Source organism: Phacochoerus africanus, chromosome 16, assembly GCF_016906955.1.
Source record: "Phacochoerus africanus isolate WHEZ1 chromosome 16, ROS_Pafr_v1, whole genome shotgun sequence".
NCBI lineage: Eukaryota > Metazoa > Chordata > Mammalia > Artiodactyla > Suidae > Phacochoerus > Phacochoerus africanus.
This window is the reverse complement of record NC_062559.1, coordinates 19,755,399-19,783,093: the sequence shown is the minus strand read 5'-3', so window position 1 is coordinate 19,783,093 and position 27,695 is coordinate 19,755,399. Positions and strand designations below refer to the sequence as shown.

General features: G+C 53.1%; 1 protein-coding gene and 1 non-coding gene across 7 annotated transcripts in view; both read left to right on the top strand.

Moving 5' to 3' along the window:
- Positions 1–799: 799 nt before the first annotated feature.
- Positions 800–871, top strand: TRNAP-AGG (transfer RNA proline (anticodon AGG)). Its single transcript has one exon. It is a non-coding gene; the product is annotated as a tRNA-Pro (tRNA).
- Positions 872–5,350: 4,479 nt separating this feature from the next.
- CCDC136 (coiled-coil domain containing 136) overlaps positions 5,351–27,695 on the top strand; it is a 30,125-nt gene continuing 7,780 nt past the window's right edge. For 3 of the 6 annotated variants that reach the window (XM_047763411.1, XM_047763412.1, XM_047763416.1), the window contains exons 1-16: positions 5,351–5,414; positions 6,188–6,295; positions 7,873–8,124; positions 8,217–8,291; positions 14,584–14,907; positions 17,558–17,669; positions 18,738–18,906; positions 19,156–19,296; positions 19,632–19,790; positions 20,058–20,228; positions 20,852–21,037; positions 22,854–23,048; positions 23,506–23,736; positions 25,186–25,695; positions 26,049–26,270; positions 27,323–27,604. In XM_047763411.1, the coding sequence (XP_047619367.1) occupies positions 5,357–5,414; positions 6,188–6,295; positions 7,873–8,124; positions 8,217–8,291; positions 14,584–14,907; positions 17,558–17,669; positions 18,738–18,906; positions 19,156–19,296; positions 19,632–19,790; positions 20,058–20,228; positions 20,852–21,037; positions 22,854–23,048; positions 23,506–23,736; positions 25,186–25,695; positions 26,049–26,270; positions 27,323–27,604 (3,195 nt within the window). In that variant the 5' untranslated portion in view covers positions 5,351–5,356. The remainder of the gene's footprint in view (positions 5,415–6,187; positions 6,296–7,872; positions 8,125–8,216; positions 8,292–14,583; positions 14,908–17,557; positions 17,670–18,737; positions 18,907–19,155; positions 19,297–19,631; positions 19,791–20,057; positions 20,229–20,851; positions 21,038–22,853; positions 23,049–23,505; positions 23,737–25,185; positions 25,696–26,048; positions 26,271–27,322; positions 27,605–27,695) is intronic. The other 3 variants (XM_047763413.1, XM_047763414.1, XM_047763415.1) reach the window with 3 other exon arrangements.

Below are 27,695 nucleotides of genomic sequence, written 5' to 3'. Positions count from 1 at the left end.
TAGAAGGTGATTTTAGGCAGGTTTCTTGATCTTGCCGTGGGCTGACAGCTGTCTCACGAGGCTGTTCCGAGGTTAAGATCTGCAGAGCACGGGTCACACTGCTCAGCGCACAGAAAGCATCAAGCAGTGCTTTCCTACCATGTATTTCCTCCCTGCCTTCCTGCTGCCATCATAACAAGCCCTTTTCTCTGCACAGCACTTTACAGTTTGCAGAGAGCTTTCACATACTTTTTTCACCTGAGAGAAACCCCCAAATCTCCCTGTAAGGCAGACAGGGCAGGTGTTCCGTCCCCAACCGACAGATGAAGGAACTGAGTAATTTAGCAAATAGCACTAATCAAGGGCGATCTGGGGCAGCCGTCTCGGTCTTTACCCAGGAGGCTGATGAGCTGGGAGGATTTATCTGGTGGTCTGATGGTGAAGAAGGAAGCCTGGTTCTTCACAGGTGCAGGAGATGCCAGACAGGGCCCCTCAGCCTGGGGATCCCGGAAGGGGAGGTGGCTGGAGCCTGGCTCCTTCTCCGCTCTTCCCTGGCAGCACCCCCATGGACTCACTCGGCAGCCCTGGAGGGGACTGGCTGGTCATGGGGAAGATGAGGCCTTGCCCAGATCACCGTGTGGCTCCGCAGTGGGCCGGGGAGGAGCCGGTGAGAGCCGAGGGGGGGAGGCCGGCTGGAGTGCAGCCTGCCTGGGCTGGGAGCCAGCCTTGAAGGAGAAGACCGGCCGCTTCTAGGAACCACAGACTGCAGCCACTGCTGATGTGGCAGAGAAGGCACATCTGGCAAGAAACAACTACCAGTGGCTCGTTGGTCTAGGGGTATGATTCTCGCTTAGGGTGCGAGAGGTCCCGGGTTCAAATCCCGGACGAGCCCTCCTTTTCCATGATTTTTCCTTTTTCTGTCTCTCCCTGCCATACACATATATACTGCTTGCCTGCCTGCCTTTCTTCCTCTTCTTTTTTTCTTTCTTTCTTTTTTTTTTTTTTTTTTTTTTTTGCTATTTTAGGAGGTTCCCAGGCTAGGGGTAGAATTGGAGCTACTGCTACCAGTCTACACCACAGCCACAGCAACTCAGGATCTGAGCCACGTCTGCGACCTACACCACAGCTCATGGCAACACTGAATCCTTAACCCACTGAGTGAGACCAGGATCGAAGCTGCAACCTCATGGATCCTAGTCAGGTTTGTTAACCTCTGAATCACGAAGGGAACTCCAGTGTGTGTGTATGTGTGTGCGCGCGCGTATATATTTCATGTATTTCCTAAAAGAGAGAGAATGAGGGAAATGTAATATTCCAATAGATAATTATTGAGAATCTTCCAAAATTTTCAAGAAAGACATGGTCCTTAGGTTGAGAACTGAGCTTAGAAACACATTGTGGTGAAACTGCAGAATACTGAAGAGAACAAGAAAAATCTTAAAAGCAAGCAGAAAAAGAAAAGCCTATTTAGAGTTCCCACTGTAGCACAGTGGGTTAAGGACCTAGTGTTGCCAAAGCTGTGGCATATGTCACAGCTGGAGCTCAGATTGGATCCCTGGTCTAGGAACTTCCATATGCCACAGGTATGGCCAAAAGGGGGAGGGAGGCGCCCGTTTGTCTATAGAGACAATTACATTGAAAACTGACTTCTTAGCTACGAAGTTTATAGAAAAAAATAGAACATGTTCAAAAGGCTAAAACTATTCAACCTAAAATTCTATGCCCACTAAATGTCCATTTAAGTGGTGTGAAATTAAGATATTTTAAGACAAAGACTGAGAACGTTTACCACTCACAGATTTTCACCAAAATGCCACCAAAGGATATACTTCAAAGAAGGAAACAAATAAGAAGGAAGGCATGAAATGCAAGAAGGAATGGTGAGGAAAGAAATTTTTAAATATGTTAGTGAATTTAATCAAGCATTGAAAGCCACTGTTAGTGGAGTGTGAACTGGTCCAGATGCTTTACAGAAAAATTTAGTCATATCTAGTAAAGTTTAAGCTGTACAGATTCTATGAAATTCTACTTCTAGGTATCTATCTGCCGTGGAGAAGTGCTTACGTATACGCCAAGGAGGCCTCCCCAGCCCTGTCCAGCACAGCACTGTGTATAATATAGAAAACTGGAAACACCCTAAATGCCCATTAGCAGAAGAATGGATAAATAAATCATGGTATATTCAATGAAAGAGTATTCAGCAGTTAAAATTCACAAACTGTAGTTATATGAAACAGTATGGGTAAGTGAAAAAAAAGTTAGGAGAAAAAGTTTGCAAAAGAATGTGTACAGTATAACTCCATTTAAATATATATATATATATATTTTTTGGTCTTTTTTCCAGGGCTGTACCCATGGCATATGGAGGGTCCCAGGCTAGGGGTCTAATCGGAGCTGTAGCCGCTGACCTACGCCACAGCCACAGCAATGCCAGATCCTTAACCCATTGAGTGAAGCCAGGGATTGAACCTGCAATCTCATTGTTCCTAGTAAGATTCGTTAACCACTGAGCCACAACGGGAACTCCAATTTAAATATATTTTTAAAACATACAAATCAGTATTTTGTTTGTGGATATATATATTTATGTAAAACTGTAAAACCATAAATAGAAGGGCTGTCTCTGAATCAAATGTGGCAAGAAATGAACAATTGTTGGATTTCAGCGGTGAGCACATGGATATTAATTTTAATGTTATTTTCTGTACTGTACTCTTTGCATCTTTAAAAGATTCCCTTTTTTTTCTTTTTAATGAGAGGATCTAGGCCTTTAGAAATAAGGGTCAAGGGGGATAAATGGCTGCATCATCCTCAGAGAAGACGATCTGCTGGGATGGGATTTGGACGGAGGCTGAGTCCTGGGTCCGGGGATTACAAGGATTAATTCAGATCATCCCCCTAAGCTGATCACCTGGCTGGGGTCCCCAGCATTCCTAGCCCTTCAAAGATACATCCTTGGACCACAGTCCACTTCCCCCCCCCCCCCTTTTACCTGCTAAGCCCTTTCCCTCGGCTTCCTACCTTTACTCTCACCCTCAACCCTGTACTGGTCTGGCCTAGTTTAACCACATTTGGGTCCCGAAAAAAGACTGGTTCTGGTCTCTCCTGAACACTCCCCAAGTTAAGGGTGAATGGTGACCTGCACCTCTGGAGCCAGGGAGAGATTAGTCCTAATACTCCGGATCAGAGCTCCCCGAGGAAAGCTTGGACCCCCGGATGTTACAGTTGACAACTTCCTCCCTTCCATCAGCCAAGAGGTCAGCGCTCAAGGTCTACTGCTAACTGACCTTGGTAGTTCGGCCAGAACCAGGAGCTGTGCTGGGGCAGACCAGTCACTCTCCTTGTAGGATTAGACTCCGTCATTCCCCAGAGCCCTACACAATGCCAGCTCCTTTCCATCATCCCTGACAACTGCCCTGCTCCCCAAGTCTGGACAGGCCTGATGTCTGCAGCAGATGTTCTGGGTGGGCTTGCTCGACAGCCTTTCTCCAGACTGGATCGCCTTGATCCCAGGCTCTGGAGTGGAGCTCAGTCCTCTGAGGAGCAAATGAAACATCTTGATCTGTGCTCACCATCTCTCGGAGCACATACCAGGCTGGAGGTATGAGAGGGAGGAAGGAGGGGAGGAGAGAGAGAGATTTATAGGCAACATTATTGGGTTTGTTTTTTGTTTTTTGTGTTTTTTTGCGTGTGTGTCTTTTGTCTATTTAGGGCTGCACCCATGGCATATGGAGGTTCCCAGGGTAGAGGTCGAATCGGAACTGTTGCCACCAGCCTACGCCACAGCCACAGCAACTCCAGATCCCAGCTGCATCTGCTACTTACACCACAGCTCACGGCAATGCCGGATCCTTAACCCACTGAGCGAGCCCAGGGATTGAACCCACAACCTCATGGTTCCTAGCCGGATTCGTTTCCACTGCGCCACGACGGGAACTCCAATACTATTGTTAATAGGCAACGCTGAACACCTTAAGTGTGGGATCATACGTTAAATGATAAGCAGAGCATTAATTAGGAGATTTAACTTCACTCATTTATTCTGTGTCAATGATTTAGATACTGGAGATACAAAAACGACTAAGGCAATTTCCCAGTCTTCAAAACACTGGGCTGACAGGAAAGTCAGAACATGACCTTGACAACCTAGAGTGACTGGTGCTGCTTAGAGGGAAGGGGGAGGGGTCGGAGCACAGCAGGAGCATCTAATGGGTTGGCTGGGTGGTGAGTCAGGAATGGCTGCCAAGAGATGACTCCCAGCTGAGTGTTTAAGGGTACGTAGGGGATGTCCAGGCAAAGAAGGGCTTCTCTCCTGAGGAATATGGAGGGCTTGTGAACTTGGGAGCCGGTGGGCGTGATCCAGACAATATATGCCCATGACCTTGTAAGTGGATGCACAAGAGAAGGGACTGTCCCTGGTTTAGGAATCTCCCAGTGATTTTCCAGATGTGCTGGAACCTCCGGGTTCCCAAGTGTACCCATTTCTTTCCTGGCTGAGACCTGCAGAGGCGTGAGACCAATTGGTTCGCCAAAATCTGGCACTTGGAAGAAGTTCCTTGAAGGAGCGGTTGAGTGAAATAAGCTATCTGGGCTTTCACATCTCCCTTCTATGAGAGTGAAAATCGGCAGTGCCCACTCTAAACAGCTGCAGAGGCTAGGTGAGTAGGGGTTGTGGTTTGCAGACCACCGGGCCTGGGGCCCGGTGGGAAGGCAGGCAATGGAGAAAGGTCTTCGACACTAAGGACTGCGTGGGGTCCCGGAGCGGCCCCTTCTAAGAAGGTCCCTGTTTGTGGCTTGGCGGAGGGCGCAAGGCCAGCAGAGAGATCAAGGCCCGCAGTTGAAGTATCCTGGCTTCGGTTTCACTCCTCCAGCCCTGGAGCAGCCCTGAGGCTGAGGCTGGCGGCCGGGGGGTCTGCGCTGACTGCCCAGGTGGAGGGCGCCGCTCAGCCGTGGGGAGCAAGGGGCGTGTGAGCAACCGCGCATTTGGAGGAAACAGGCCAGGAGGATTTGGCTCTCCTGGTGCTTGCTTTTCCTTCCCCACCGCCGAGCAGGACCGGGCCCTGGCACATGGCGCAGAGGGGTGCCCCCACGCAGCCGCCTCCCGGCAGGACCCACCGCCAAACCAGGGGAGCCGGTCGCTCCCTCGGCGCGGGCCTCGGGGCGTGTCTGGCGACGCGCTTGCACCGGGTCCGGGAGCTGGGGTGCAGGGCCGGCTTCCGGGCGGCGGCGGCGGCGGCGGCGGCGTCAGGTGGCCTGGCCAGGCCCCGCCCCCTCGGCCGGCCCGGCCTCCCTTCCCCTGCGCACCCGGCTCCGGTCCTCGGCCTGGCGGCGGCGGCGGCTGCTCCGGGCGGCGGCGGCGGCGGCGGCGCGAGTGGCCATGGAGGCGGGCGCCGGGGCCGGCGCGGGCGCCGCGGGCTGGAGCTGCCCGGGTCCAGGTCAGAGCGCCCCTCCCTCACTTCGCCACCGCCGCTCCTTCCTCTTCTCCATCTCTCCTCCCTCCAGACCCCTAGGTCCTCTCCCCCTCCGCTGCTCCCCACCTCTCCGTCCTAAGTCTTCCTCCTCCATCCTGCCCCCCGCCCGGGCTCCGGCTCCATCTTTCCGGGCTGGCTCTTCCCCACACCGGCCGCATCATCCCTGGCAGTCCCTCCCCTGAGCCCGCTCCATCTGGTCTCTCCAGCCTGACGGTGCTTTTTGCCTTGGGGGCTCCAGACCCCGCACCTGCTCGGACCCTGAAGGCTTCGGAGCGAGGGGCGGAGTTGGGAGGACGAAGTCCAGTGAGAGACTGGAATGGACGGCAGCGGCCCCAGTCCAGACCCCCATCCCGCACGCGTCCCCTCACCCCTTCCCCTTCCACCTCACCCTTTGAGCCTCTTCTCTTTGCTGGCTCCCGCCCTCTGCCATCCTTGCCTGTCCCCTCTGGGCTAAAGAGACACACACACACGCCCTTTCTGTCTGTGCAAGGGAGAGGAGCACGGACTGGGGGGCAGAGAAGCTGGGCAGTGCAGAGCGGTGTCCCCGCAGGCCCGCTTGAGGGGCCACCTGGGGCGGAGAGTCGCAGCCCCGGGCAGACTAAGCCAAGTACTTCCACTGGGATGAAAAACCCCAGGGCTCCAAAGGGCTAGGAGGCATGTCCCCTCCCCTCCCCGCTGCACCCCAGCCCCCAGCCGCCCCTAGCATCCCACAGTGCCCCCTCTCTCCCTGCTCACAGGACCCACAGTGACCACTTTAGGCTCCTACGAGGTGTCTGACGGTTGTGAGAGGAAGAAAGGCCAACGCTGGGGGTCCCTGGAACGGCGTGGAATGCAAGCCATGGAGGGTGAGTTTTCCCCAAAAGCTTTCTTTCCCTCCGCCTCGTCCAGCTTCGCTCTCCTCCTTCCTCCCTCTGACCCCCAGAACTCTGAGCCAGGACACAGCCCTTCCCCAAGTTCAGCTCAGCCCCCTCCAACCCTCCTCAGGGCTTGGGCTTTGGGGAAAGTTCAGGGTACATCCCTTTGGGGTCCTAACCACCAGCTAACCAGGTTGTGTGTCCCCAGGGAGCTGCCAGAGAGAGAAAGAGGCCTCCTTGGACAGAGCTTTGAAGCAGCTTTGCAGCAGGGGGTTTGTTCTCCCTGCCTCCCGACCCAGATCCCAAGCTGTCTCTTATTTTGAAAAGCCAGAGGAGTGAGCATGTGAATTGTCTTTCTGGTGTCACCACTAACTTCAAATGGAAGCCTTGTGACTTCGGTTCTCTAGGTTATCTTACTGCCTGAAAGAGGGAGCCTGGGAGAGGGGCCGGCGAGAAGACCCAAGCTCCCAACGCGCCTCTCACCCTCGACACCCACACAACTTGGCACTTGCTGCCTAAATGAGGTCCCTAGAAGGATGCTGGTCCTATCTCCAGGACTTTCTGTGTTGGGTCCCCAGGTCCCTACACACACGTCCACGCTCCCCCAAGAGGGACGGATGAGACAAGTGGTCCCAGGTGAACCTTAGGCTGTGATTATTAGACAAAGATGGACCAGAGATTGAGAATTTTAAAACAAAGCAAGCTCTTGCCATCCAGGCAAGATTTTGCTATTGAGAGGAACTGCATTGCAGCAAAGGAGAGGGGTTGCTCACCAGCCAGAGGCTGGGGACCAGCACACCCCCATTTCTTAATGCATTAAAATGGCAGGCTTTCTTTTATTCACAAGGAGAACCCATGATTTCCCCCCCCAAAACTGCCTTATGGTCAGCAGGGGAAGAGGCCTCAGAACACTCAGGGAGAGGAGGGGAGGCCTCCTGACACAGCAGAAAAGAAAGGTGGACCTGGCAGAAAATTTCCAAAGGGCTATTCGATAGAATGTATTTGAAAGGGGCCCCGTCTTTGTCCAGAAAAGCATTTAGAATCATTTCAGATGATTCTCTTCGGCTGGTCTCTTTCTCTACTGACTGACAGGCAACGCTTTCTTATTATGGAAGGGCTAATTTCTCACAAGCCACCTGGATCCTTGGTAAACTTGGTACAAACCCCCAAACTGTAATTCTTGTCCTGTTGGGCTTAAAGACACACCCGGTGTCTGACTCTTTCTTGACTACCCAGAGACGAGGCTGGAGGAAGCAGCTATCCTTGTGCGAGCCTCATGGGGCTCAGCCGGGCCCCTGGCTGCTCAGTGTGCCCAAAGGCAGTACTAGGAGGCCACCAGGTGCAGCACTGGTCCAGGAAGGGCCCGGAAGGGGGATGGGCTACCTCCAACCCCGACCCTCACACCTGAGGACTCGTCCTGCGTGCAGGTCCTGCCCAGAGGCTCCTTGGGGGACACCAGGTGGCACTATGATACCATCTCTGCCCTGGGACAGCATGCTGGAGGGCCCTGGAAGGACCAAGGACAGGAAGCTGGCTCTTACTCGCTGGGGGTGGGGGGTCTTTCCTAGGGGAAGTGTTACTCCCAGCCCTCTACGAGGAGGAAGAGGAGGAGGAAGAGGAAGAAGAGGGGGAAGAGGAGGACGATCAGGTGCAAAAGGGAGGAAGCGGGGGCTCCCTGTCCCTCAGTAAGCACCGGGGCCTGAGCCTCACGGAGACCGAACTGGAGGAGCTGAGGGCTCAGGTGCTGCAGCTGGTGGCAGAGCTGGAGGAGACCCGGGAGCTGGCAGGGCAGCATGAGGACGACTCGCTGGAGTTGCAGGGTGAGTGCCTGTGACGGACCCCGAGGGCCGGGGTCCAAAGGCTCTGTGCTCACTGGATCCCAGGCCTGACGCCAGCTCCCCCTTCACTGCAGGGCTCCTGGAGGATGAGCGGCTGGCCAGCGCCCAGCAGGCAGAGGTGTTCACCAAGCAGATCCAGCAGCTCCAAGGTAAATCCCGCACTCAGACTGGAGGGCCCGCCAAGTACTTTTGTCTTGAGGGCTTGGCGGAGGCACGCAGACCAATAGGACCGAATTCAATACGTTCCCCTCATTTTCTTCTACTATGCTTGCCCTGCTCCTATCTCTCCAGCCTCCTCTTTATTTATTTATTAATTTTTATTTTATTTTATTTTTTGCTTTTTTAGGGCCGTACCCGTGGCATACGGAGGGTCCCAGGCTAGGGGTCGAATCGGAGCTGTAACTGCCAGCCTATGCCAGAGTCACAGCAACGTGGGATCCAACCCACATCTGCGACCTACACCACAGCCCACGGCAACGCCGGATCCTTCAGTCTCCTGTTTAGCTCATTTCTTTTCTTTGTGCCTCTCCAACTGGCTCTTCTGTGCCCCCCCTTCTTGCCCTCCCATTTCACACCCCTTCCCTGCAGCTCTTCTTTCTCTCCTCAATCGCTCTTCTTCACACCTGCAGCCCTTTTTCTTTGTTTTTCTGGTCAGTGCCAGGTGTCGGTGGTCAGGGTTTAATTCTAGACCAGATTGCCTTGTCCTGGTCCTCCAAGGGCACCCTGGGAAGGAAGAGCAGCGAGCCAATGAGATGTGACTGGAGGGGCCGCTGTGCCTCTTTTAAAGGAAGCGGATGAGCTCGTGCCCCTCGCCCCTCGCCACCTAGGACTGAGCTGGTGGCCCCAGGAGCCCTTTCTTCTAACGCCCACATCCCTTTGTCTCTGGGAACCAGCAAGGCAGGCGTCCCACATTCCACTGCACCGCCAAATAAAGAGGCAGGTTTTGTTACATCTGTGGGCTTTTGGAAGGTTTCGGGGAGCTGCCCTAGAAAACGGCAGGGAGAACTGAGATCAAGCCAAAAGAGAAGTATAAATGGAGAAAAAAGGAAGGCGGCGAGCAGGTCTGGAGAGGAGCAAGCTGGGGTGGGTGTGGGGGTGGGGGAGACGAGTAGGGAAAGAAGATGTAAGTCAAGGGAGATGCCGAAAAAGGAGGCCTTAAAGGGGTGGGGGTGGGGGGGTGGGAAGAGGAGAGAAACGGCAGGCGCTGTGTCACCCTGGGGGAAAAGTGTGAGCTTTGGTCTCAGGTCACCTAGATGCTTGAGCCTGGCTCTGCCACCTAACAAGCTTTGTGATCTTGGGCAAGTCACGTTTACCTTTCTGAGACTTGGGTCTTTAACTGTTAACTATGGCTAATTCACATGCCTTTCCAACCACTTATTGAGGGCCTGTATACTCGGGGGACCAGCTAGGAGCTGGACAGACCAGATCCCTGTCCTAATGAAGTGTAGAATGGGGCGAGGCAGAAAAAAGACGCACCCCACCTGTTCAGGTGGCAGTAAATGCTGTGAAGAAAATGTGGCGATAGGACAGAAATGGGGTAAGATGGAAACTTTTGTTAAGGTAGTTAGAAAAGTCCTCTTTGAGAAGAAGGCACTTGAGCTAAGACCTGAATAATGAGGCAGAGGAGGGAGGTGCACGCTGGGAAGCTGGAGTAGCCACTGCAGAGGCTCACGGGCAAGAGTGAGTTTCACGTGTTTGAGGGACAAAGCCAAGGCCCGTGTGGCTGGAGCAAAGGGCATGTGGAGGATTCTGGCAAGAAAGCGTCCTGAGAACCAAGCAGAGTTCAGATTAGAGGGCCTTAGAGGGCCTTATAGCTGAGAGGTTTGACTTTTATTCTTCGTGGGAAAAGATGGGAGGTTATTAGCCAGAGCTGGAGGGATACAATCTGCTTTAGATTTTTAAAAGAGCATTCAGCTGCGGTGTGGAAATTGGGTGAAAGGAAAGGAGTCAAAACAGTGAATCTGGTCAGCAAATTCCTGCAATAGTCCAGTCAAGAGATGGTGGTTGCTTGGATTAGAGCAGTAGCAATGGAGAGGATTCTGGATATAATTTGAAGTTGGAGCTCTCAGGACTTGCTGCATTGGCTTGGTGGGTAAGAGAGACATGAAAGACGACTTTGCCTTGAGAAACTGGATGGATGGTGGTGTCATTTATTGGAATGGGGATGATGGGACAAGGAACAAGCTTGGGGGCTAGGGAACAGTTCTAGACGTGTTTCTTACATGTTGAGTTCGAAATGGCTGTTGACATCTAAGTGGATATATTAAGGAGGCAGTTGTGTATACGAATCTAGAACCGGGGAGAAATCAGAGCTGGAGGGATACATTTGGGAGTCAGGAGCAAACAGATGGCATTGGAGTCTATGAGAGAGCACCACGAAATCACATGGAGAGATACAGGAAGGGGTGAGAAAAGGATCTCGTCCCAGGGATACTCTGGAATTTAAAGGTCCAGGAGGCAAGGAGAAATGAAAAAAAAGAGACTGAAGTAGGAGGAGCACCGGAAGCATCTGGTGACCTGGAAGCCCTGGGCAGAACGTGCTTCCATGAGACAGTGATCAGCGGTGTCAGACGGTTGCTGAGTCGGGTAAGATGGTCATTGGATGTGGCCAGACGGGGGGCTCTGAGACATTTCAGTGAAGACAGTCGCCTGCTTGTATTGCGACTGAAGAGGAAAGGGGAGGTGAAAGGTGAATACCCATTATCCCCGTGGTCATGTTTGAAAGGGAAGCAGAGACATAAGGGAAACGAAGTCAAGGGGGAGCTTTTGATGTCTTGGTTCTCGGAGGATGGAACACACTAGATCCTGTTTGTCTGATGAAGGAAAGGATCCACTGCAGCGTTAGGTCTCCTCTAAGTGCGGGGGGTGCGGTGGGACCACCGATCTGGTGGAGGCACCCAAACCCCGCCCGGCAGCAGGAGAGTCCTTGCGCGCGCGCGTTGCCCGTTTCCGCCAAGAGGGGGCGCGCGCGGCCGCGGAGGTAGCAGGTGTCGAGAGGCCGTTCCGGCCGCCACAGCCCCTCGGGGGCCGGGACCGGCCGGCGGCGGGAGGCCCCCCAAAGAGACCGCTTGAGGGGGGAGCCGGCGGGATGGAGGCCATAACCAGTGAGTGGGAACTGACTTCTCTGAACCCACATCCCGGTTCCAGGCCCCTCGGCCTCGCCCGAAGGGTTCCAGCCCACTGTCAGTCGCACCGGCTCTTCGGAACCGGTCAGGGCCTGCCGACTGCCAGCCGACCCGGAGGGTCCAGAAGGTCCAGAAGGTCCGGCCCGCTCAGCTTCCCATCCCTCGGGCCTCCTCGCCTCCCCTGTCCACTCCTTTGTGTTTCTAACGAAAAGCTTCTCGAGGCCGAGGGCACCTTCTTCCATTCCCCAGTGGATCTGAAAATGCCAGTTTTTAGGGCTAGACCCCAGGGGAGAAGGCAGGGGAGATTTGAACCCTAACATCAAAGGCCTAGTGAGGAGGTGGAAGGAGCAGAAAACCCTCCCAGGCCTTTGTCCTGATAGCAGGTGGTCTTGGTGTCTCGCCACTAGACTGTAGGTTCCAAGAGGCAGACCTTCAGTAGTGGGAACAGCAAGGACTTTATTTCAAAGAGGAAGGAAGTCAAAATCTAAATGGAGATGTTTGGCCTTGGCCCAGAAGTGATCAATTAATACTTTTTGAACAGACCAAGGAGCGGAGACAGGATGATTGTGGAGAAGGAAAGGCTGGCAAAAAGATGTAGCACAGGTGACCTTGGCAGAGGAAGGCGGGAGACATTCCTCTTTGCACCAGAGACACCCTGTCCACTCAGCATTTGTATGTGCAGTATGTCCAAATTTTTCTTCTCAAACACCTGTGTTCTCTTCTAGTTTGAAAAACAAACAAAAAAACCTGGGAGTTCCCATTATGGCACATGGGAAACAAATCCGACTAGTAACCATGAGGTTGCGGGTTCAATCCCTGGCCTTGCTCAGTGGGTTAAGGATCTGGCGTTGCTGTGAGCTGTGGTGTAGGTTGCAGACATGGCTCAGATCCCAAGTTGCTGTGGCTGAGTAAGCTGGTGGCTGCAGCTCCAATTTGACTCTTAGCCTGGGAATCTCCGTATGCCACAGGTGTGGCCCTAAGAAAAAGCAAAACAACAACAACAAAAAACGCCAAATGTGTAATTCTGTACCCACGATCCTCAGTAAAAGTTTGTGTACCAGGTGAAACCCTGCCTCATTTATGCATGAATACAGCAGGTAGTTATTGAGTGCAGTGTGCAGTGTTCCCTGGCAGATCTTGGAATGGTGAGCAAAGCACACACTTCTGGTCTTCGTGAAGCTTACAACAAAGTAAGGGGGAGACCAACGTTTTACACACACACACACTGCAGAGCACAAGGGGCTGTGAGACTATTTCATGGAGGACTTTGCTTAGTTTTTTAAGGAGGTAGGGAGAGAGGCTAGGGAACGATGAAATCTGGTGAGTAGAATGAGCAGGTGTTGGGGGCGAGGGCTGGAGAGAGTGTGCCTTGCAAAGAGTTTGTGGGAATCCTGACCCTCCCCACCCAGTCCTCACTAATTGCCCAATCCTGACGCCCAGATTTTGAATTCGCTATTGGTGGCAGTGCCTTTTACTCTCAATCTCCTTTTAGGTTCTCCTGGATCCCAGATGGGTACCTGTATCTAGAAACCTTGAGATGCGCCACAGATACTGAGAGCTCTGACACACTTATTTTGTACATTAAATCCTATTATAAAATATAGGATTCAGTGCTGACTTTTCACTTTGTTGTGAAAAGTCAGCACTGATATATATGATGTGGCAAGTAAAAGCCCCTGTCACACGCTGTCTTGTTCCTCAGAAGCAACTATGCTTTATGATTTAGGACATAGATCTTTCCAGACCTTTTTTTATGTCTTCCTGTATTTGCATTATATATTATTTGTATACATAGTTTTTGCAAAAATAGATAACACCATATATTTTACAGTTCATTTTTCTTTCTATTCGTTCTCTCTTTCTTTTTTTTTTTTTTTTTTCTGGGCCATGTCCATGGCATGCAGAAGTTCCTAGGCCAGCCAGGGATTGACACTGTGCCACAGCAGTGACCCAAACCACTGCAGTGACAATACGGATCTTTGCCTGCTGCTCCACAAGAGAACGCCCTCATTTTTCTTTTTAGTTAGTATATTATGGAAGCATTTTCATGTCTTCTTTATAGATCTGCCAGTTTCTTTTAAATGCTGCCAGTATGCTATTGAACCTTCAACTTTTTTTTTTTTTTTTTTTTTTTTTGGCTCCACCTGCAGCATGTAGAAGTTCCTGGGCCAGGGATCACATCTGTGCTACAGCAGCAACCTGAGCCTCTGCAGTGACAGTGCAGGATCCTTAACCCAATGCACCGCAAGGGAAGTGCTAACCTTCTTGAGTTTAAACAGTCCCTCAATGTACCGCAGCATCTAGGTTATTTTCTCATGTTTGGTTATCATGTGATGAACCTATATTTGAATTTCAGCTGTGAGCTCTAAATACACAATTGTTTTGGGACTAGTACGTGCACAGGCTGCTCATGGGAGATCTGAGGCGCTGTAATTTCTGAGCTTACAGACCGAATAGATGAGAATTGTCTGTGTAAATTTTTTTATGGCCACACCCATGGCATATGGAAGTTCCTGGGTGAGGGATTGAATCCCAGTCATAACTGCAGTCTATGCAGCAGCTGCAGTAATGCCAGATCCTTTAACCTACTGCACCTGCTGAGGATCGAACCCACACTTCCACAGTGACCCAGTCTGCCGCAGACAGGTTCTTAATCCACTGAGCCTCAGCAGGAACTCCAATGTGTAAATTTTCTTAGTAGGGACTTTTTAAGACTCAGGGCGTCAGTAAGATGCTATAGATTTTAGGTTTGGCCTCTAACTGTCAGGCAGTTTCTTAGAAGCACTTAGTACTTCTTGTTTGGAGGAACCTAAGTTGTTTTTGATGCCAAGCCTCAAGATCTACTTTTTTGTTGGTTTGGTTGGCTTTTTCAGGGCCTCATCCAAGATTGATGGAGGTTCCCAGGCTAGGGGTTGAATCAGAGCTGCAGCTGCCAGCCTACGCCACAGCCACAGCAACGCGGGATCCAAGCCACGTCTGCGACCTACACCACAGCTCATGGCAACTCCAGATCCTTAACCCACTGAACGAGGCCGGGGATCGAACCCACATCCTCATGGATACTAGTCAGGTTCGTTACTGCCGAGCCACCACGGGAACTCCCAAGGCCTGCTTTTCTACTGCACCGTCCCACAGATTCAGTCTGTTCCCTTAGGTGTGCCCTTTATTCCATCCCAGGTGAGGCCATACTTCTCTGATGGGGTAAAGACCAGGAGTTTCCAGATGAGAAATCAGTCTGCCTTTAACTCTGTGCCTCTAGAATAGGGTAGATTTGCTGACTTATCCTCTCGCTCACCTCAACCTTTGGGCTTTGCAGGCGAGCTGCGCTCTCTGCGGGAGGAGATTTCCCTTTTGGAGCGTGACAAAGAATATGAACTTAAGGAGATAGAACAGGAGCTGCACTTGGCCCGGGCTGAGATCCAGAATCTGCGGCAAGCAGCGGAAGATTCTGCGACCGATCACGAGAGTGACATCGCCTCCCTGCAGGAGGATATCTGCCGGATGCGGAATGAACTCGAGGACATGGAGCGCATCCGGGGAGAGTATGAGATGGAGATCACCACGCTCCGCGCAGAAATGGAAATGAAGACCTCTGACCCTTCCAACAGCTTAAGTCTCTCCGACTTCTCTGAGATGCAAGGTATGAGAAAGCAGATCCAGCAGAAGGAGTTCGTGTACAAGAGGATGGTTGAAGGCAGGCTTAGGTCGTGAATTGAGAGCCCCTGGAGAAAACCTCCGGGTTGGACCCAAGACTGTAAAAGAGAAAAACTGGATGTCACGTAACCAGGTCCATAGTGGCGTTGTGATAGCACCGTGGAGCTGCACCCTGAGAATTCTTGCTCTGAGACCCATTGGCATTTGTTGATTTGCCTGTGCTAAAGCCCTTCCTGGGGAAGTTTCCAGTTCTGGGGTGGGCATTATAGGGGCCGGTCACCTTGGAAAACTCCTCCTGCTCTGGCATCATGGTGCTTTGCCTGGGTCACGTTCGGGGGTGGGTGGAGGCTCCAGTCCTCCTCCAGCGTCCCTGGCTGATAATTTTTACTGTTCTTTAGCCCTCCCAAGTAGAAGTTTTAGGAGACAGCAAAGCAGAGCGTGAGACAGCTGGAGAGGAAGAGAGGTTATTTCCAGTAAAACATGAGGTACTCAAAAGCAAGAGCTCTGCTCTCAGCGAGCCTCCCAGCTCGTTGCTAGGCTTCCTGACATCAGAGAGTTTGCCTCTATTCTGAGGCTCGATTTATGATCTGGGTATAATGGGAGGCCCTGTGCTGGCCCGGGTCAAGCAGAGGCAACCAACAGGGATTCAAAGAACTGCAAGTTTTCCCAGCCCTAACAGGCCTCTCGGAAGAGCCTCTGGGCTGGTGGTACCAGGCGAGGGAGGCCAGCGCAGGGGAAAGGCTGGGGCTGGAGTTAAGCAGACCTGAGTTCAGAATCTCAGCTCTCCCAGTTAGCAGGGTTGAACTAAGCCTGGTTATTGTCTCTCTGAACCTGTTTCTTTTTTTGGTCTTTTTGCCTTTTCTAGGGCCGCTCCCATGGCATATGGAGGTTCCCAGGCTAGAGGCTGAATTGGAGCTGTAGCTGCCGGCCTATGCCACAGCCACAGCCACCTGGGATCCGAGCTGTGCCATGAGCTCATTGCCATGAGCTGTGGTGCGACCTACACCACAGCTCATGGCAATGCCAGATCCTTAACCCACTGAGTGAGGTCAGGGATCGAACCCGCAACCTCATGGTTCCTAGTCGGATTCGTTAACCACTGAGCCACGACGGGAACTCCTGAACCTCAGTTTCCACAGCTGTGAGCCTTGACTAAGAAAACTTTCCAGCTGGATGGGATCCTGGAACAGGAAAAGGACCTTAGGGGAAATGGGGAAAGATCTGCATACAGTGTAGAGCTTAGTTAACAGTAAAGTACCAGTGTTCAGTCCTTAGTCGTGACAGATGTACCCGTGGGAAGATGTTAACAGCAGGGACGCTGGGTGAGGACACTCCCAGGGAATTCTGCGCTATCTTTGCAACTTTTCTGTAAATCGAAAACTATTCGAATGCTAAAAGTTAATTTTAAAAGAAAAAAAAAAAACCTTGTAGGGCTATTTTGGGGATTAAATGACACACTTGGCGTGTTGAAAGCACTCACACACAACTGAATCCGAGGCTGGAGTCATCGAGGCTAATGCTTAGCACATGGTCGGTTTTCATTAAAGATTCGTTTCTTTCTTGCCTTCTATGGTAATTGGTCGTATGTGGAGGACTTTTGATTGGAATACAGAGGGAACGTTAGAAATGAGTTTCAGGGTATTGACTCTTACCTGTAGGTAAGATAGGCTTCGTGTCCTAATTAGAGCAAGTTACTGTTCTTTAAATATCAGCAGGAGTTCCTATTGTGGTACAGCGGAAACAAATCCGACTAGGAACCATGAGGTTGCGGGTTCAATCCCTGGCCTCGCTCAGTGGGTTAAGGATCCGGCGTTGCCTCGAGCTGTGGTGTAGGTTGCAGTCGCAGCTCAGATCCCGCATCGCTGTAGCTCTGATTTGACCCCTAGCCTGGGAACCACCAAGCATAAAACAAAACAAACAAAGAAATCAGCAGAATTAGTATTCTGAGAAATAATTCTTTACCATGGAGAGGTACAATAGATATGGGTGTTCCTATTATCACAGCATTAAAAAGTATTGGTTTCTGGAACTTAGGGGCATTTCAAGAGAGATCTCTGCTGATGCCTGCGGATGATTTCTGCGTGTGGTTGGTGTGGGCTTTTTCGTTAGCACATAGAAGATCATTAGAATTCTTGACCGCGTACAGGCCAATATATTCAGTGTGGTGATAAAGGCAGTAAGAGGATGTCAGAAAGTAAAAGGGTGCCCGGGTTGTGTTGAAAGCCCAGGCCTGGCAGTGTGACATCTGACCGTTCACGCTCTCAGCTTTTTGTGCTAAAAGTGTGAGAGGAAACCAACCATAAACAGTTGAATGGAAACTTTAAATACAATAAACCAAGAACTTCAAGAAAATGCTCACAAGCTCCTAAAATCCCAAGACTCTGTCTTGGTTGGGGTTTTGAAGATGGGCAGACAGGGGAAATCTAGGAAGATGAAAAGAAGGGCGATTATCTGAAAGAGGACAGAGGTCCATTGCAGCATGGAACTTTCCAGGCCTCCGCATGTGGTATCTCTTCTGTCTTTAGAAAAAGAGAAACTATTCAGCTTTCTGCAGTCAGATTTCTAGGCAGGAGAGTTGGGGGCTGGTCATCAGTGCTTCCTCCACGGGATCTCACCTCTCTGCCTGTCCTCTGCAGAAGAGTTGCAGCAGCTGCGGGACCGCTACCGCTTCCTGAATGAGGAGTACCAGGCCCTGCAGGAGAGCAACAGCAGCCTCACAGGGCAGCTTGCAGAGCTGGAGAGTGAGAGGTACAGCCCGGAGGCGGGGGCCCTTTCCCCGAGTAGAACCGGTGAACGCAGGTGCCAGGCTCACAAGCTTCGCTCGGCTCCTGGAGGGCTGGTCCTTAGCATGGTATCCAAAGGGTATGGATATTGCCAGGCAGCAGACCTGGGGATCCAATCCAGGTATCCCAGGACTAGAGTTGAGTGAGTTCTAAAATTTACTTCTCTTCTGGAGTTCTCATGGTGGTGCAGTGGAAATGAATCCGACTAGGAACCATGAGATTGAGGATTTAATCCCTGGCCTTGCTCAGTGGGTTAAGGATCCGGCATTGCCGTGAGCTGTGGTGTAGGCTGGTGGCTGTAGCTCTGATTAGACCCCTAGCCTGGGAACCTCCATGTGCTGCAGGTGCAGCCCTAAAAAGCAAAACAAACAAACAAACAAAAATAAATAAAATTTGGTTCTCTCGGAGTTCCCATCGTGGCTCAGTGGTTAAGGAATCTGACTAGGAACCATGAGGTTTCTGATTCAATCCCTGGCCTTGCTCAGTGTGTTAAGGATCCAGCATTGTCGTGAGCTGTGGTGTAGGTCGCAGACACGGCTTGGATCACACATTGCTATGGCTCTAGTGTAGGCCGGCGACTACGGCTCTGATTAGACCCCTAGCCTGGGAACCTCCACACACCGCGGGTGCGGCCCTAGAAAAGACAAAAAAATAAAATAAAATTTGGTTCTCTTCCATTCTCAGCATTAGTTCTGGTGTGCTCTGCCCTAGTGTAGATGAGTAGCAATCCTTGGTTGTCCTCACAGACTTTATTCAGTCTAATGGCATATTGCCTCCAGATTGGAGCTGGCTTGACTCCAGGCCCAACCTCGAGCCCAGCTGGACTAGCACTCCCAGAGCCAGACAAGCCTTTGCAGATGGAGGTGCTAGGGGCTTTTCCGTTATCTCCTGAGCGTGTTTGAGAGGTGAATCACAATGTAGAAGGCTCCTGACTATCCTTTGCCTAAAACAAGGCATCAGGACCAAGCACACCTGGCAGGTGATGCCAGGCAGAGCTCTCTCCCAGTCGTGGCTCTGGGGTTCTGGGTTACAGGACACGAAGAGCAACAGAAAGGTGGCTGGAGTCCCAAACACTGCGGAGTATGATGTCAGCAGAGTCTCAGACTTCAGAAGCCGACTTCCTGGAGCCTGATCCTGAAATGCATTTGTTGCGACAGCAGCTGCTGGGAGCTGAGGAGCAGATGCATGACATGCAGAGCAAGGTAGGGAGAGGCAGGCGCCCTTCACTGGCTGCTTCTCACCTTCTCCTGGCCTGTGGCAGCAATACCTCCTTGGACATGAGGCTGACGAAGGAGGCACGTGCTGTGGCAGGAGATGGTACTCCACGGGCTTGCTTGCTCGCCTGCTGGAAATATCCCAGTAAAAAGAACGCCATGCTCTGCCCAAGCCCGTTCCCGGAGTGTGCGTGCCCCTCGTAGTAAGTCAGCCTTCCTGATCCGTTTCCCACACAGTGTAAGAAATTGTGCTGTGAGTTGCAAGAGCTGCAGCATCATCACCGGACCAGCGAGGAGGAGCAGAGGCGGCTGCAGAGGGAGCTCAAGTGCGCACAGAACGAGGTGCTTCGGTTTCAGACTTCCCATGACGTCACCCAGGTAAACACTGACAGGGGAAGGGCATCGGGGAGGGCAGAGGGCCCACATGGAGCCGCCCCCTCAGGGGAGGCCCGACCCAGAGGAAGGCTGCATTCTGCTGACCCTTGCCCTGCAACCAGGGGTACATTCCACCAGAGAGCAGTTGGCAAAGTCACACAGCATGGCATTCTAGGAACGGTGGTCATTATCCAGCGTCTGCCCCAGAGAAGACACTAAACCATGGGCCCGTGGGAGCTCCTCAGGATGTCTGCATCTGGAAACGAGCCACTCTGGTCTGGAGAGGGGTCTGCTGATTCATGAGCGTAACCGTTCTGTCCACACCCTCCCCACCGCAGAACGAGGAGCTGCGGACCAGACTCTGTGCCCTACAGCAAAAGTATGATGCTAGCCAGGATGAGCAGAATGAGCTCTTGAAGGTGCAGCTACAACTTCAGGCTGAGCTCCGGCAGCTCAAAATCACGAAATCCCAAGTCGTAGAAAGCCAAAGTGAGAAGGTAACAACAACCAGAGGTGAGGGGCCGCTTAGGTGCCAAGAGGCTCGGGGGGGGGAAGGGGATAAGAGCAGCGCATCGAGATTGCGCCAGCGACCCCCTGTGCGGTGCCACAGGTGAGGAAGTCCAGGAGTCCTCCGCCAGCTGAGAGGACCCCCCAAGTGCAGGGCAGGGGGAAGCGGGTTCTCAGACTGTCCGAGTCTGAGAGCGACTCAAGCAGAAGAGTGGCTGCGGATCCCAGAGGTACTGCCCCGGGCCCCTCCACCGCAGGAGTTACTGTGCCGGCTCCAGAAGCTGCAGCTGCAGTACCAGAACATCACGTGTGAGAAGGACAAGCTGCTGGACGTGCAGCAGCAGCTGCGGGACAACCTGCAGTGCCACGAGGCGGAGGTGCAGCACCTCAAGGGCGTCGTGGCCTCCTTCCAAGACAGCAGAGAGAAGGTAAAGGAAGCTGCAGGTGACAGAGAAGGTAGCGGCAGGCTCTCCCATGAGAGGACCCAGGAGGAGAGGGATGGTAGGAGTTCTGTGGAGGAGCTCTTGGCGGCAAGGAGAGAAGAAGGTGCTTAGTGGAAAAGTGATCTCCGAGGGTCATGATGCGCCCAGCTTCCTTTAATTTTGAATCAGAAAATCAGCCTGTAGGGGGTTCCTGTTGTGGCACAGTGGAAACCAACCCAACTAGTATCCATGAGGATGTGGGTTCGATCCCTGGCCTCGCTCAATGGATTAAGGATCTGGCGTTGCCGTGAGCCGTGGTGTGGATCACGGACGTGGCTCAGATCCCGTGTGGCTGTGGCTGTGGTGTAGGCGTGCAGCTGCAGCTCTGATTAGATCCCTAGTCTGGGAACTTCCGTATGCCACAACTACAGCCCTAAAAAGCAAAAAGCAAAAGAAAATGAACCTGTCAAAAGGAAGCCCCTTCCCTTCACCACCAAAAGAGGGCGTCCCAGGGTAGAGCCTGTTAGGGACTGGCCCATCACAGGTCGTCCCCGTTGGGATGAAACCAGGAGGGGGTGCAGCCACAGGGGCTGCTGGGGTGACGGCAGGGTCTGCCTCCCCCGCCCCAGTACGCGGAGATGCGCGCCCAGCTGCAGGAGGTGAAGCGGCTCCACCAGACCAGCCGGGATGCGCTGGAGCAGCAGAAGCACATGTACGATCAGCTCGAGCAGGACTTCCTGCTCTGCCAGGAGGAGCTGCAACAGCTCAAGACCACCCAGGCCATCCAAGAGGACAAGGGGCAATGTGCGAATAAGGTAATGGTTATTAAGAGAGGTGAGAGCTCCCGAGCCCTGGAAAGAGGAGGTATGGGGACAAAAGATGAAGTCATCCAACCGCGGGGCTTGATGGACTTCCTGTCCAGTCACAGCTCACTGTGGAAAGGCAGGAAGCAGGGGCAGCGCCCCATGCACTTAACTTTAAAACTTTGCCTTGGAGTTCCTGTCGTGGTGCAGCGGAAGCGAATCCGACTAGTATCCATGAGTTGCAGGTTTGATCCCTCGCCTCACTTGGTGGGTTAAGGATCTGGCATTGTCATGAGCTGTGGTGTAGGTCGCAGATACGGCTCAGATCTGGTGTGGCTGTGGCTGTGGCACAGACCGGCAGCTGTAGCTCCGATTAGACCCTTAGCCTGGGAACCTCCATATGCTGTGGGTGCACCCCTAAAAAAAAAAAAAATCAACTTTACCTTGACTTTGAGTCCAAGCCGCAGTACCTCTGGATCTGGTCTGAAGATTTTATACATGATTCCACATGTGTAGACATTTATACCTTGTTGTTAGAACTGTAGTGCTACCTTGTCATTCGTGGAGAGGAACACACACATCGGCCCATGTGCGTAACTCTTTTTGTCAGAGCTAGAAAGAGAAGGTGCCGTTTTCTGAGATGCTCTTGTCGAAAGGCACGGTCTGTGCCCAGAGTGCTGACTGGGTATGAGAAGGCCCTGGGCTCTTCCAGGATTTATTCTGTGCCTTCAGAGCAGTTAAATTCCAAGCGTGAATTAAGCTTTGAATTTATCTTTAAATGGAGCAGAATGCTACCCTTATCTCACTTTCTTTTAGGAGAAAATCCTGGTAATGATAAGGCCTACCTTCTTCGTTTTCCCCCTTTTTTTTTCTATAGTGTGCCAAATGCACGTCCTTAGCAGTCAGGCTTGCTGAGCACTTTCAGCTCCCGGTCACCGCTAGGAAATGGAAAGATGTTGACACATGATGGGGAAAAGGGGCAAGATTCTCAAAAGATGGTGGAGCCAGTCGCCTCCTGCCACGGCCGGCAGCGGGCCGTGTCCCCAGGCAAAGGCTTTCGGAGGACACAGCGGGGGAGGTGATTTCCAGCTGCCTGTCTACACCCAGGCTCACTCTCCTCCTCCCCCCACTCCCACTTCACTGACAGGTCTGGGGGTCCGTAGCGTGCTCATCACTCCGTCTCCTAGCGGAAGAGACCACGGAAGGGAGACGCTGCTGGCCTACAGAGCCGGCCTCTCCTCTAGTCCTAAAACAGCAGCGGAATTAGTTGGATGTTAGAAGATTTCGGAAGATTTGGGTTTTTGGAATCATGGGATGATTTAGTCTTTTCAACCAAAATTCAGAAATTCATAATCTTCTAAAGATTCTTAAAGCTGATCATGACAACAAAACTGGGGGGAAACTAGGGTGAAGGGTGAAAGGACGTGTCCTCAGCGGTAAGGAGCATAATTGGTTATAGAAAGATCTGGGGATAAGGAGAGTAACAGGGACGGGAATTCCCTGCAGGGGAAAAGGGTACAAACCTGCGGAGAAGGGAGGGGCGTTGATAACTCGATCCCTTGCCAGCAGTCCTCAGAGGGGAGTGCAGCCCAGCGGGCGGTCCAGAGCAGCCTGTGGGCCGCCCTGTCAGCATTGAGGCCTGCAGTGGTGCAGCGGGGATTGGGGTGATCCGTCTAAGGTGACTGTGGAGTGGGGGGGGGGACCCTGATGAATCACGAGAGGTAAGAGCGCAAAGGCACTCTCGTGCCCAATTGGAGAGGCAGAGACGGGGGAGCCTGCCCCCCAGGGTAACGGCCCCTCCTCCGCACCGCACCCGCCCCGCCCGCAGTGTGACACCCTGCTCTTCAGACTGACAGAATTGCAGGAGAGGTACAAGGCCAGCCAGAAGGAGATGGGCCAGCTGCAGATGCAGCAGTGCGAGCTCCTGGAGGAGCAGAGGAGGATGCAGGAGGAGCAGGGCCAGCTGCAAGAAGAGCTGCACAGGCTCACGTTCCCGCTGCCCAAATCTGGTCTCTTCCACAAGGTAACCACAGCCAGACACGGCTGCTAGCTGCTCGGAGGAGCTTCCTGGGTGTGACTGCACTTGGGAGAGGTAAAAGGGTGGGGCTCCAACTTCTTTTCCTAGCCAGCCACTCCTTACATGCTCACCAGTCCCCTCAAACAGAACAGTTCAGGATAACTGATTAGGGTCTTAAGTCTTAAAATGCATCCTGTACTCTGGGATCTGTCCAGCATTTCATAGTTAGATATTTAGTCTGTGCGCAGAAAATGTTCTTGAAAGAACTTTGTCAACTGCAAAATGCATCCCAACGTATAAAGTCACTATCACTCAACGAATAGGTCTCCATAGAAAGACTACAATGCCCCCGTCCGGTGGGCTGTACACTGCCAGCTCCCTTAAGGCAAGGGTCCCCGGCGGGAAGGAGGCAGAGGTCTCCCTGTGGAACCACCACAGCTCCTGCCTCCTTTGTACCTCACAGAGTCAGGAGCTACTTACAAAGTTACAAAACCTGTGTGAACTCCAGTTGCTCTACCAAGGCACGCAGGAGGAGCAGAAAAAACTGATACAGAATCAAGAATGTGTAATAAAGGAGCAGTTAGAACTGCACAGCGCACTGCAGCATTTCAAGGAGTCTGGTTTGCGGGAAGTGTTGGAGGGTCCTGAGAATTCCAGATCACCCAAGTCCTCAAAATGTGGTAACAGTAACAAGGTAACCATAGCCCGTAGTCGCCCGAGGCAGGGAGCCGGTCCCGGGGGCAGAGGCGTGGCAGGCAACGGGGAGGGGGGGCTCCACAGAGGGGTCAGAGTTGGGAAGGCCTGTTTCGCCAGGAGCAAGGAGGAAGCGAACACCCTGCCCTCGGAGCCGGGACCAGGGACCACTCGGGCTCATTAAGATTGGCTTTAGATATGACCTGAGCTCGTTCCCCAGATGCATACCCAGGTGAAGCTCTGCGAACCCTTAGGACCTGGCAGTCTGTGATCTCCTGATAATCTGACTCAATCCCTTCGACCTCGCGTCTTCCAGTTGTACTTAGAAGGAGATCAACCTAGTGTTTACTTGGATTCCTTAGGACCGACTCTCAATGCGTCCTCCTTTCCTCGCGAGCCGGGTGGTAGTGGAAGCGTGTGCTTTCCAGTGTTCAAAATCGGTGACCTCGTGGGGGCCTCCATGAGGCCCCTCTGAGGCCATTCATTTCCAAGGGAAGACTCTCCCGCATGGGGGCTTTGTGGCGCTGACCACCCTACCTTCCTTGGGGCTTTGTGGCAGTCACAGCCAGGCCAGAGGGCTTAGACTAGAGAATCGCTGAGTCTCAGGCACCAGCAAGTGGTCATGCCCCTGAGGTCACCCCGGTAGAGATTTCCGGACAAGTCCATTCAGGCTTGGGAGATGATTTGGTCTGAGGCCTCAGTGGGAGGCAAGGAAGAGCAGACAGACCGTTTCAATTTAGGTGGAATCTCCTCACTCAGGTATCAGCCTAGACAGGCAGAGGCAAGGAATAGTGGAAGGCCAATCTGTGAGATTTGGTCACATTCCAGGGGCCTCAGATTTCAGCCTGGACAACAGAGACCAGGAACCAGGTATAAAATATGTCCTTATCCGATCAAGTCTCATCCTGGGCATCAGCAGCCAAGAAGCCAGGCCCAGAGGGCCTGGGAAGTGTGCCCAGAGGCCAGATTCAGAATTGGGGCAAGAGGTGCAAGGACTCATAGTGAAAGCTTGATTCCAAGTCTGCATCTTCTGAGGAAGGCGTTCCTTACACGCTCCCATCCAAGGCCAGGGCTGATTTTAGAACTGAGGGCGGAGGAGGGCCCTGGGCCCCAGAGGTCGGGATCCTGGGTGCACCTAACTGAGAAGAGGGGAGCGGAAGGAGCCCGAGTGGTCTCGAGAGCCACTCGGCACTGCTCCAGGGAGAGAGGGCATTACCAGAGCATAGAAACCAGCAGCAGCGGGAGCCGGGGATTCGTGGAGGGCCTGCCCCGGCGGTGTTCCCTGATGAGCCAGAAACCAACACAGGCCAGTCCCCTGGGGGTGTGCTGTGAGGATGCAGACCTAGGACTGTGCTGAGGAGGTTGGGGTGCTCCCGGACATCCGCCCCAGGCCGGCGAAGCTGGAGGGACTGCGGGGTCTCAGTCACGCTGTTTCCCCCGCTCCCGGCAGTCCAAGGTGATCATCGCCCAGATAGAGGTTCTGCAGGAGCTGTACGAGGCCAGTCAGACCGAGCAGGAGCTGCTGCACAAGGAGCAGGAGCGGCTGCTGGAGGAGCGGAAGAGGCTGCAGGCCGACTTGCAGCTCTGCCTGGAAGAAATGCAGCTGCTCCAAGCCCAGTCTCCCTCTCTAAAAATGAGCCTTGAGTCCTACAAGAAGAGTTACGGGAGCACGACCGCCAGCAGAGAGGACAAGAGCTGCGACATTGATGACAACGAGAGCTATCACAAGAGCTACAGCAGCAGCAGCCAGGCCAGCGAAGAGAGCTTGCTCAAGAGCTATGACAGCAGCAGCAGCAGCACCAGGGAGTCCTGGGGGAGGAGTTACCGCAGCAGCAGCAGCAGCAGCAGCAGCACTGCCTGTAAGAGGAGTTACGGCAGCAACAGCAGCTCTGACGTCTTTCACAAGAGTTATGTCAGCAGCAGCGCTGACAATGAACTTGCCGAGCCTGAAGATGTGGAGGTAAAAGTAGCCAGACGTCAGGTCAGACCTGTTAGGAAGACAGGTTGTGGGAGAAGCGCCCAGACGTGAGCTGGGCCCAGAGCTGAGCTGGGGAACTTCGAGGCGAAGAGGGAGGTAGGCTGCCCGTCTCTTGCGAGGCGCCCCATCTGGGTGGAGGTCCCGGGTTCACGACTTCTGGTCTGTGCAGTCATGATGCTCTTCGTGGGAAGAAATACTGTACCCCACCCCCCACCCCGCCCCGGGCCTCTGCAGAGCCTGTGGCCATTGTTTTATACCCAAGAAAGGGCCTAGCCGAGAGTGGGCGGGGGGCCAGGGCCTCTCCGCAGGCTGTCACCACTCCCCGCCCCCCACAGTGCTTAGAGGTCACGGTTGCCAAGGTGTTGGTCAAGCTGCAGGGAGTGCAGGGCCTGTACCAGCTCAGCCAGGAGGAGCACAGCCTGCTGCAGGAGCGGATGAAGAAGCTGCTGGACCAACAGAAAGAGCTGAAGGAAGAGCTGGATGCCTGTGAGAGGGAATTCAAGGAGTGCATGGAATGCTTCGAGAAGCCCGCTGCCTCCCAGAACGACAAGAACGAGGTAACGCTTGGAGGGAGGCAGGAGTCCCTAGAACCAGAGGAGGTCAGAGCCCTTTCAAAGAGGCCTAGGAGAGCGAGAAAGCTCGCCGCCAGCTCCGTACAGTTGCCCTCCTCTTGGTCAGAGGGACAGAGCAGGACCTGAGCCCCAGGAGCCTGGGCACTGGTGGATGTTTCTCAGGCTCCCACTGTGCGGGGAGTGAATGATCATCGAGACTCCTTGAATGACTTTTTCTTCCCCTTGGCCACTTCTGCTTTCTCGTTTGTCCTTGAGCACGCCTGGAGAGTTGTATTTTTTCACCTGCCAATTTTCCTTAGTTATTTTGTGTGTATCTGTCTTGTTTCTTCAGCTAGATTGCAGGCAGGTCCAGGCCAGGGCAGTGTCTCCTTTTGGCTCTCTCATAATGCCCAGAAGAGGCTCTGCACCCACTGGGTGTGGGACAGAAGTCGCGGTCTCTGCCCGAGAGAGAGTAGGCCACGGTCCAGTGGGGGCCACTGTGTGTCAGGGAGCGGTTCAGAGAGCAAGGAGCACGTGGGCCCAGGTCGCTTAGTGTCTGTACCTGCTCAGGAAACCGTGACGTGCCGTCAGAAGCCAGGAGTGATGTGACGAAACCAGGGAGCAGGGTTGGCACTTGCTACTGTTTGCAGGGAGAGGTGCGGGAGCCCAGGTCCAGTCTCAGGAGTGAGCCATAGTTCCTTAGGCGATTGTACCTCCCAGAGAAATACCTCGGGCGAAGCAGGCGATTCCATCAAAAATGACAAAATAAAGCCCTGGGGTTCAGAAGGGGGAGACCTGTAGTTATACCCCAGAGAGGTCACAGTACAAACATAATTTAAGCCATCTTTTTTTTGGCCACGTTGGATGTCAGTCATCAGGTGCCTCAGGTTAGGGAGCGCTCTCTGCAACGCTGCTCCGAAGGCTCACTGGCCACAGTTGAATGTTCTGAGTTATCTACCTCCCCCTGGGCTTTAGCAGGGACATGTCTGAGGCAGAGACACCCAGGCAGGGGCCAGGCCGATCACACAGGCAGGTAACTGGCCCTCCACTGCCAACAGATCAGAGACCTGCAGGCCAAGCTGCGGGAGCTGCAGCTGCAGTACCAGGCTAGCATGGACGAGCAGGGGCGGCTCCTGGCCGTGCAGGAGCAACTGGAGGGGCAGCTGCAGTGCTGCCAGGAAGAGCTTCGCCAACTCAAAGAGAAGAGGTCCTCTGCTGCCAAAGAAACCAAGGGAAAGAATGGCAATAAGAACACTAACAAGAACGCCAATGGGGTTACACATAAAAAGGTGGCCAAGCCAAACCTGGAGAATTCTGAGGGCTGCTTTGAGGCTGGAAAGGTGAGTAGAACTGTAGTAGCCAGACAAGCAGGAGGTTAAAGGAGATCCTGGGAGGAAGAATCATCCCTGCTTCCATTCCGACCAGGGGAAG